Source organism: Elephantulus edwardii, unplaced genomic scaffold (genome assembly GCF_000299155.1).
Source record: "Elephantulus edwardii isolate Elephantulus edwardi_28Jun2011 unplaced genomic scaffold, EleEdw1.0 scaffold00138, whole genome shotgun sequence".
NCBI lineage: Eukaryota > Metazoa > Chordata > Mammalia > Macroscelidea > Macroscelididae > Elephantulus > Elephantulus edwardii.
The window spans coordinates 2,452,652-2,463,306 of record NW_006399888.1 but is presented as its reverse complement, the minus strand read 5'-3'; the positions used below and the strand labels follow the sequence as shown (position 1 = coordinate 2,463,306).

Genomic DNA, 10,655 nt, shown 5'->3' with positions numbered 1-10,655 from the left:
TATTTAATTTACAAGATTCTAATACATTGTTTTTCACACAGGATCTTTCCCATTTTCTTCACCCCCCCCATCAGATTATATCCCCCTATGATTACCTCCTCCCACCCATCCTCACCCCTCTGTTTCCACCCTCCCCGCACCTTGGATCCTTATACTCATTCTACAGTATGGTCCTTATAGTATTTGTTCTTATGGGACTGAGTCAGTTCACTCAGCATAATGCTCTCCAGACCCTCCCATGTTTAGTAGTGATTTACAAAATCATTGCTCCTGTGTGCTGTATTTCAACATGTGACTATACCATAGTTTCTCAATCCTATCAACTGTAGTTGGACATTTGGGCTGTTTCTAAGCTCTTGCGATGGTGAATAACGCTGCTATGAACATTGGTGTACAAGTCTCTGTTTGAGCCTCAGTTCTCATTTTCTTGGAATTTCATTTCTTGGAATCTCATTTCCAAGCAGTGGAATAGGTGGGTCATAGGGAATTTCTATGTTCAAGCTTTAAAGTATAAATCAGATCACACAGAAAAAGAGAAAAACCTCCATGAATCATGGTACGCTTAACAGCTATTCCTCCAGAGTGCGTCCTTCCCTGTTGGTGAGCACACACGCGTGGAAGCCGTTTTCTGGCTCAGATGTTCTGTGCAGTATATTGTAGCTGATTTCTTTTCCCCTCACCACAGCAAGAGCTCTGCCCGGCAGGCATGCCTGCTCTGAGGTTTGTTATCTCTATCTAGTAGGAAAATGTAACCAGGAGCATCAGTCTTCCAGTTTCATTTCAGTGTCTCAGAATTCTAGGCAAAAGAATTTGAGCCTCTCCCCTAAAATAGGAGTTCCAAAAGATAACATTTCCCAGATAGCAGTGAAGAGGACTAGCAGCCTGGTAGGAAAAGAACTGAGCACATACAGTGCATTTTGCCCCTGAAACTTTCAGTATTGTGTTAATACACAGGCATGCAACCTTAACCCACTTTGTTTTCTTTTTCTCCTCAGGACAATTTTCCTAGTATTACTGTTTTCTCAGTATGCCAGAAATGTTAAGTTCCCTCTCCCAATATACAAATCCAAGAAAGGATGGACCGCGTACAAGTTACAGCTTTTCAAAATGTTCCCTGTGAGTAGCTGACTGCCCCACTGCGCACGGTAGTTGTGTGTATGTGATGCATTCCGTGGAGGGGCTGTTTTTAGCTGTCCCTCACTGGGGAGTGGAGGGGCTGGTTTTAGCTGTCCCTCACTGGGGAGCCACGGCTGCCTGGGGACATCAGAGGAGCCGTGAGCACCCACAGCTGTGAGGAGTCGGGACGATTCCTGTTCTGAAACGAGAGTGTGTCCTCCCAGCAGCGCCTGTGGGGAAACGTGGTCCTCAGGGCCAAGTGAGATTTGTCTTCGTGTGTCTTTGGTGACCTGGTGTGTGTTGTCTTCTTACCTTATGAGTCCGACTTTGGAAATGTCAAAGTAAATCTACCTGGACGTAATTACTTTCTTTTAAACCCTTCCCCTTAAAGAATAGCTTGTCATCAGCTCTGTTGGGTATTTTTCATCGTGGCACTGATGGGTGATGGAAGCATTGATTGCACGGGTGTGTGTGTGTGTGTGTGTGTGTGTGTGTGTGTGTGTGTGTGTCCACCAGCTCTGTGGGCCTGCCTGAACTTTCTCCTTCTCCTCCTGACCATCAGATCATCCTGGCCATCCTGGTGTCTTGGCTGCTGTGTTTCATCTTCACCATGACAGACGTCTTCCCTCCCGACAGCACCAAGTATGGCTGGGCGTGCTTCTGGTCGCCCCGTGGTTCAAGGTCCCGTACCCATGTGAGTATTTTGGTGCCAGAGTGGTCAGGAGTCCAAGAGAGCCCAGCTCAGAGGGGCTGGGTGTTGACCAAAGGCTCTCCTGCATGAAAAGCTTTCTTTGTCTTGGCATGTTGTCTCCTGAAGGTCTCACCATTCTGCTCATTGGAGGATTAGACAGCAGAGAAAGAGCAGCCTTTCCCAGAGGGTGGAGATTAACTCGGAGCCTTGCCAGCTCGCCTCTCCAGTTAGCCAGGGGGCTGTTTTGGCTCCACTGGGATGGAATCCCAAATCAGGGGTCGCTGCCAGGACTGAGCGCTGAAGATGCTGGTGGCCAACATCGGAAAATAGGCACTTAGAGAGATAAGTCTAGGACTGCGTGGTGCCGAGATGCCCAAGTGGAAGGCGCAGGTGGGCAGGTCCCAGAGATTAGCAAACCCAGCTGCTCAAGCATGATGTGATTTTGATAATCTTTTAATGGGGAGCCCTAATCTTTCTTTTCTTTGGTCCCAACTGTCAGAGGTAAACGGATACTCACCAGTGGGCGGAGGGCAGAGCTTAAGTTGTAATTTAAGTGTTGTGTAACCTCAGGGGTGAGGAATAAGATCCCCTGGTGAGATGTCCCCTGGATTCACGTGGCCCACCCGCTTTCTCCAGCACAAGCCCAAACCCAGTGCGCCGTCATGTGCTGGGCCATTGAACTGGGGGTGCTGTTCTTGGCATCTAGGGCTTTTATTAAATCTGAAGCCTGCTTTTGTCAGCTCGTTCCCGTTTAATCCCCGGTTTAGCAGTTGTATTGATAATCACATGGCAGAAAAGCAGGAAAAGGCAAGAACTTTGAAGGTAGGGTCAAAGAAGGGTTGCTCTCACCGCATGTGGTTGCTCTGGTCCTGGTCATGACTTGCTTGCAAAGCTTTAAAATACAGACATTCTAAACCAGTGCTCTCTTCATACTGTGTGGTCTAAGGATGTGGATTTATGTGCCACTTTCCTTCTTCCAAGAACATATTGAAGATGGCTTACGAACAGAACTCACGATAAAATAAGGTTATTCTGTGAGATGTTGAACAAAGTTATAGTCATGACGATTATTATTGTGGTCAGTAATATTACTAGAAGATTGGTTAAGATGGGAGATTGTGTGTTGTGCATATTTATCACGGTGGGGCTGGGCATGGAAAAGTCAGTGAGGAAAGGAGAATGAGGTGGTTGCCCTGAATGCTTACATCCAGGTGGGCTTCTCTGCTTGTGCGGGTGGCTGTGGGGGGCTCTGAGCACAGAGAGGGACACAGTAGATTGTCAGAAGAAGGAACTGTCTATTTGCCCAAGACCAGGGACTCAAGCCCCAGGGGCTTTGCAGGGCCAATTGTCGGGAGACAGAGCTGAGTGATAGGGAGTCAGCTTCAGGACAAGACATCCTTAATGCTGCAAGCTGGTCTCTTGCCATGGCTTCACTTGATAGAATGCCATTTCCCTAGAGCCAATGTGGGCCTCTGGTCCCTCTGGCAACGTGGCTTAATCCAGAACCAGGTTTTCAAGTACCCAGAGCCCTGGTTCTTGGGCTGTAGTGTGGCAAGAATTGCTGGGTATTTGTTGTTAAAAGCACAGATTGCTAGAGCAAAATTCAGATTTATGGCTCAAAATATCGTAAGTGCTGAGGGTGAGAAAATGTTTAGTATAATTAACAAAATTAATGACAGGTGAAGATGAGAAGTTAAAGAACACACTTCGGACAAAAAAAAAGGTGGAAAACTACACAATTTAAGAAAGAAGATGGAAATGAATCTGAAATTCAGTTATAAATTTAAAATGTGAGCGTCAATAAGAGATTTTATACATTGTAATCAAGAACCACGTGTAAGAAAATTACCTGAGAGTAAAGAGACTGAGAAAATGCAATTCATAAATAATAGTAAGTGGGAAAATAAAAGCGGTCCCTTAAAATTATTTACTAAGTAAAATGTAACCCTTGTGCTCCAGTATAAAAAGTTATTTTCAAACCTCAAATGATGCGTGATAAAGGGAAGCATTAGAGCGATGAAATCCCATTCAAATTCACTCGCAGTAAGGCATTGAGTGAGCACATTGCCGGTAGACACAGTACTTGTCCAGCCATAGCTGGAGGCCTTCATCTCCATCAAAGGACACTGGCTTTTCTCCCCTCACTGTACCTTCCAGGAAATGTGTCCCCTTTGGCAGCAGCAACTCTGTCCTCATACACTCTAGGCACACCCTGCACTTTCTACTTTGAATGTCCTTATTCTTTTTGTAAACCCCTTGTGGTTGCTCCCTGTTACCCAGGAGACAGGCCACGCCCACCCATTGCATCCTGCACCTGCTTCTACCACACCTGCCTGAGCATCCTGTCCAGCCCCATCCGACACCACCCTGTCCTGTGTCTCACGACTGATGCCCATTCTTCTCCTCATCCTCAGACCCACTCCATCCCCACTTCCTCCTCTTTTTTCACCTCAAAACCCGGCCTGGACTTTGCATCCACCGGCACTGACTTCAGCTTTTCCTGAATCCACAACGTGTGCTGTTTCAGGACTCACAGTGCCTGTGTCTCAAGTTCTCTGCTGCCAGGTCTTTCCATCCATCGTGTCCCCCATATGGCATTATTGGCCCTCAGAGAGTGTGTTCATCCACTTTTTCCGTTTTCACCTATGCTTTATACCTAGTGAATGTATTGTAAATAACTGTTCAAGAGAGGAGGTACTTCTATGGATGCAGCCTCTTCATACTGTTTTTACTTAAAAAGAATGATGGCTACTTAAAAAGAATGATGGCTATCAGTGTCCAAGTAGATGGACAGGCATTTAAAGGAAAAAATTGACCCTCGTGGTTAGAGGACTGTACTAGGCCACGCGTGCACCGTGTTTGCTGTAAGTTGGGTTTTAAATGTGACTGGTGACTCTTCGCTGGTATTTCATTTGCAGCCTCTGACATGCCAGAGCTCCACCACGGTGGGCCATGCACTGCTGAGCTGGGCTGTAAACCCCCTCTAGCAAATTCCTCTCCCAGCCTCGCGGCAGGCTGTGCTGATTATAAATTAGTCAGCACCCAAGGTCACTTTGGTGCAGGCAGAGAAACAGCTGCCAGGCGATCTCTGTTTTCTTTTTTTCACCCCAATAAAAGACCTTGAGCAGATTAATCCTCACCATGGCCGTCTTCATCGGCCTCTGTAAACAATTCCCAGGCATCTGGTGCCGGCGAGACTCGGATTTAAAAATAGGCTCCACGAGCATCAGAATCTGTGGCTCCTGCGGGCCCGGCTGACGTATGAATGGCGTTTCCTTGGTGACCCTGGCCCGAGGCTCTCAGAAGTAACGCAGCCCCGTGTGCTTCCCTCCCGCAGTCCAGTGGGGCCTGCCCACCGTGTCGGCCGCGGGTGTCATCGGCATGCTGAGCGCCGTGGTGGCCAGCATCATCGAGTCCATCGGCGACTACTACGCCTGCGCGCGACTGTCCTGCGCCCCGCCCCCGCCCATCCATGCCATAAATAGGTAGGTCCTGGGTGAGGGGGGGCTCTTCTCTCCAGCTGCGTCTGCACCATTCTGTGGCTTAGATCAGCTCGAGGGAGGATGTTTTCCTGGGAAGGCGGCAAAATAAGACGGTAGAGCGATTGTTTGTCTTCGGACACGTGTAAAAAGAGCAAGGGCCACAGGAAGACAATTATATATCTGACCTGTACTGATTCCACAAAGGGGAACTGTCCCCACCAACATCATCAGCAACGCAAAGCCAGGTCTCATGAGGTCAAACATGTGCTCCAAGCTCTAGCACCTCCTTCCAATTCCAGTACCAATCCTGCTGCTCTACTGGTTTGAAAACATGTTACAGTAGCTCACAGAGCTCATGGGATTATACTCAACAATTATAGGGGGTAGTAGGCAAGTACACAGGACACAATTTCAGGTGGCAGCAGGATATAATTTCTCAGGGCATCTTCCTCACAGAGCCTTCAGCCTCACAGATTGAGTCCAATGTTAGTTACAAAGCTCTTGTTGTGTACCTTCGAGTTGGAACCGTCCCATAGCTAACCCTCCAGTGGGTTTTTAAAGGGAGTTATTCGCATGGGAGGAGATTACCCATCTTTCTCCGGCGAAGCAGCTGGTAGATTTGAATTGTGTGCCTTTGGGATTGCAATGCAACTTCTTCCCGCTAGGCCAGCAGAGCACCCTTACAAAGCTCTTGTTGTGTGCTGTTGTGTTGGAACCAACCCACAGTTGACCCTCCGGCAGGATTTTAGAGGCAGTAAATCAGACAGGAGGAAATTGCCCATTGGTCTCCTGTGGAGCAGCTGGTTGATTTGAAACATGTGCCTTCAGGATTGCAGGGCAGCTTCTTACCACTTAGTCCTGCCGGTTATGATTCTCCCTCTCCCCCTTCCTTCCCCAGTTCTCCAATAAACTTGGGTGGAGGTTCCTAGCTCAGGTCCCAGGGGGAAGCAGTGCCCAGGTCAGCTCTGCCTCATGTCAGTGTCTGATTCTCTGTGGTGGTTACTCCTGCGTCTGTCTTGTATCTCTAGCTGAGCTGGGGTAAGACTTTCTGATTCCCAGGGCTGCTCTGCATTCTCTTGTTTTCTTCTTGGGTGGTGAAATTCTCAAAAGCTACTGAATGAGCTCGATTTAATGACTAAGCTCAATTTAAAGACTAGTCGGTTCCCTTATAGATAGACTAACAGGCCCTGTTCACACATACATATGATAAAGTCAAAGCCAAAGACTAGGAAAGCCATTTTGAACAATAAACCTTTAATATCACAAGTCACCTCCCATATTTTGGTCTTGTTTTCCTCATCTGTATGAGAGAGCAGGGAGCTCTGGTGGTCCAGTTTGTTGGGAGTTGTGCTGCTCACCCCAATGTGGTCACATCTCTCTGTGGTTCTAAGGAGGAAAAGTGGGCAGTCTTCCTTTGTGCAATTTACAGTTTTGGAAACTCGATGAAGTGTCAGCTATGAGTCGGGCCCAACTCAGCTGCAATGACTTGCTAGCAATATTACCACTTTTCCTTCTTTGCAATAATAAAATCCTCCTTGTGAGATTGAGTTAAACCTTCAGCTCACATATACCAGGTCCTTCCTTAGCTGTGTGGTTTTGACATGATACACCCACGTTAGAGCTCCTGATCATTGCAAATGGTTAACATACTTGGCCTCTGAAAGGTTGGAGGTGCGAGTTCACCAGACGTACCTTAGACTCAAGACCTGGCACTCAACCCTCCAAAAATGGGCCATTGAACACCCTCGAGGGCACTGTTCTGCTCTGGCGTCTCTGGGGTCCCCATGGTTCAGAATCCACATAATAGCTGATAGTGGCATGACCACTTTGATGTTCTCCTAGGTTTGTCTTCCAAGCAGTTTTTTAGGTGGTTTTATTTGATCCATTCAGTTATGTTGTTGTATACAGTTGAGTCAGAATGGTGACAGGCGGTCAGAGGCTGACATCACATGGGAGGAGCTTGCCCATTTTTCTCCCACAATGCAGCTGGTGGATTGGAATCACACACCTTTGAGTTGCCAGCATAGTTCCTTACCACGAAGCCAACAGGGATCCCTATTCATAGTTTATAGCTTCATAAATAAGGACCAGAGGAGGTTTATGCCCTTGGCTTTCCTGGTCTTTAGTTTCTGGGTGCTGGAAATGAATTGGCCCCTGTGAAGTAACAGAGGAAACAGCCCACACCGCACTGCTTTTTCAGCCAGCTGTGATGATTCCAAAAGGGATTGTGTGTGTTTAGATCCAGTGGGCCTGATATGCAGAGTCAGCAGTTGGTGCAAACAGTTAACGACCACAGACTAAAAGGTTGGAGATGTGTGTTCACCGAAAGGTAGCTCGTGTGACATGTTCCAGTAAGGAGTTTCAAATCCTGGTTTTTGCATCTTTCCCTAGTGGAACAGTGGCATATGCTACAGCTGCTAATAAGTTGATTTCTTTTCTCAGTGTTCATGTTTCTGGAATGTCCTCTCCAGTGACACCAGACTTTATTAGTAAAAGAAATCAAATTGTTACATCTTTATTTCAGTAGATACCATATTTTTCATGCTACCACTCTCTGCTGTTGAATCAGTTCTGACAGTTGTCTTATTGTTGTTGTTAGGTGCCATCAAATCTAGTATGACTCATAGCAACCCTATGACCAAAAGATCTGAACCCTATTCTATATAGCTCTCTTTCCTCTAGTATTCATAGGGTTTTCAAAGGCCTTAGATCTCAGTAGATGGCTCTACTTTCTGGCTAAATTTCTTTGTTTTAACTTGGAATGGTTTTAGGACATCTGGGTCTAAGGCATGATTCAGAGAGGGGCCTCTCAAGGTTGCATGGGGCTGGGGGAGCAGGGGGGTCCAGAACATGGCATCTCCGCTCACTGGATCTAACTTTTTCCAGTGTCGGGGCCGAGTCTGCAGGCCCCTGCACCATATTTCAGCAGCACAAGCATCTACAGTGTGTCTCAGCATTTTCTCATTGAGTCAATGTGTTTCACCTCCATTTCTTCACACTTTAGGGGGATTTTTGTGGAAGGCCTCTCCTGTGTCCTCGATGGAGTGTTTGGTACCGGGAACGGCTCCACTTCATCCAGTCCCAACATCGGCGTGCTGGGAATTACTAAGGTAACGTCATTTTTTCTATGGAAGCATTTGAGCCTCTAGACAGCATTGCTTCGATTGGTGGGATCTCAGTGCATTTGAAAGGCTCTGAGCCAGGTCTTCTCCCTCATTTTTCCTTTGAGTGGTTGGATTACTAATTTGGATCCTACTTTTCCTTGACTCTTCTGAGTGGAGAGGCACCCAAATGCTCACCTACTGTCCAGACATTTATTAATCACCACCCTTGTGCGCGTAGCATAAGCAGCCAATAAAAAAGAAAAAGATTTCTGTGTTCAGAGTTCACATTCCAGCATGAGATGATAGGCCATAGATGTAACATAAGTGTAACAGGTCCAAAAATAATACAGTGGGTCAGACTATGGCAAAAAGAGTGAGCTGGGGAGTCAGGGTGAGGGCTGGGGAGTGGGGAGGTCTGCAGGTTGGTTGGGAAGATGACATTGAGTAGAGGCCTCAAAGAGGCATAAAACTGGAGCCCTGGGAACAGGGATTCAGGGAGACTGATCAGGGGGCTGGGGGGGAGGTGCTGGAGCCAACCTGGATGTTGGAGGACAGCAAGGAGGCCATCAGGGCAGTAGCAGAGTTACAGGAAAGAGTAGATGAGGCCTGTGAAGGACACACATCAGGCCCACAGGCCACCAGGGGGACTGAGTGGAACAAGCAGGTGCCCTGGGAATTGAGGTCAACTTTTAAGGAGCACTTAGTGACAAAAGTCACCTGTGAGATAAGGCAGGGGGAGTGGAGAGGAAACCTGTTGAGATGCCAGTGGTTCTAGATGATTCCATCTGCTACGCGGAGGGGAGGAGAAGCAGTCTTAAAGAATTAAGTTCTAATCCTTCGCATTAATCTGATGTGGAAATGTAGTGCATAAAACTAGTCATTGTGAATCACCCAAGTGGAGGCTAAGGCCTGGGGCCAGAGTCCTACCCTCCACCCTTTCTGCTCCACCCCACTGGGGAGTATCCCGCCCCAAACGCCAGCTTCCATGGGAGGAGCTGGCTTCCAGCCTCCTCTGATGCCTTATTGGCACTTAAGCTTTGTGTCCCAGTTGCCTTTGGCCATGAGCTGCCAATGACTGGGGTGCTGAATAATTGGGCTTGGCGAGCTGGCTCTGTACATTTCACAATGTGGGATGTTGAATCGATTCCGCCGCCTTTGTGACTGCATGAGTCTCCAGCCTTCCTAACCCAGACACTGTACCCAGAGAACCCGGGGGTGAGCTAGGAGACCGGTTAACCTTCGTAAAGTCAGGGAGAGATTTCTAAGGAAAACCAAGTTTTGTTTCTCTTAATTGTCAGTCTCGTTCACACAGCACCTCTTTTCCTGTGTGTTGTTTTTCTGGGGCTTACCAGGGCCGCTCTGTGTAACTAATCCCTAGTACAAGTGGAAATTGTGTGCTTAACTTTGTCAGTTCAATGGTAGGACTGTCATCTTCAGTGAGGGAGACCTCGGTTTGATTCCTGGTGTACCCAGTACACCGCCTTGTATGATACACACGTGGGGGCATGAATGACACCCAGATGGCATGCTGACCCAGGCCTTGATCCGTTTAGACAGCAGATGGTATAAGAGGAACATGTCAAAAGGCAGGTGAACATGTTAGGACAACTAGGAAGAATATTCTCTGAATTATCACTGATTGCCTTACATACTTTGGGCATGTTGCAAGGAGGGACTGGTCCTTGGAGAGGGGCATCATGCTTGGGAGGGTGGAGGGATGGCGCAGGAGATGGATCGATTCTGTGACTGGAGTGGTGGGAATGTGTTTGAGTCGGTGAGGTTGGCACAGGATAGAACGGCGTTTAGGGCTCTTGTACTTAGGATCACTATGAGTCGCAAGCGACTCGATGGCACATAACAACAACAACAACCCACGTAGAATCAATTACATTGGTGTGTTGTTCTGTATATATCCTCAACAACTACAAAATGAAATTTAGAAAGACGTGTGATGCCGAGATCCTAGGAAATATGCCGGGCACCGACCACATCTGCCACGGGAGGCTAGTGCTGTAGTTGTGAGCCATTGTTCTGCGGTACAGTTTGTGTGGTAATAGCGGAGAAAAGGCATCTAGCAGCCCAGTGGTCAGGAGCTGGGCTACCAGGCCAACGGCACCCGCTGAATCCACTAGCTGCTCCACAGGAAAAAGGTGGACCGTCTCCAAGTCCGCTGGAGGGTCAGCTATGAGCCGGTTCTGGCTCGACAGCACATAACACAACATCGAAGACTGACCAGCCTGTAGAAATTGTGGAAAGAAAAGG

General features: G+C 47.7%; 1 protein-coding gene across 1 annotated transcript in view; it reads left to right on the top strand.

Moving 5' to 3' along the window:
• The window catches only part of SLC23A2 (solute carrier family 23 (ascorbic acid transporter), member 2), a 77,276-nt gene that overhangs the window by 59,322 nt on the left and 7,299 nt on the right, over positions 1-10,655 (top strand). Inside the window, 5 exon segments of the mRNA XM_006894225.1 lie at positions 996-1,116; positions 1,679-1,763; positions 1,766-1,810; positions 5,145-5,292; positions 8,294-8,399. Coding sequence (XP_006894287.1) covers positions 996-1,116; positions 1,679-1,763; positions 1,766-1,810; positions 5,145-5,292; positions 8,294-8,399 — 505 coding nt within the window.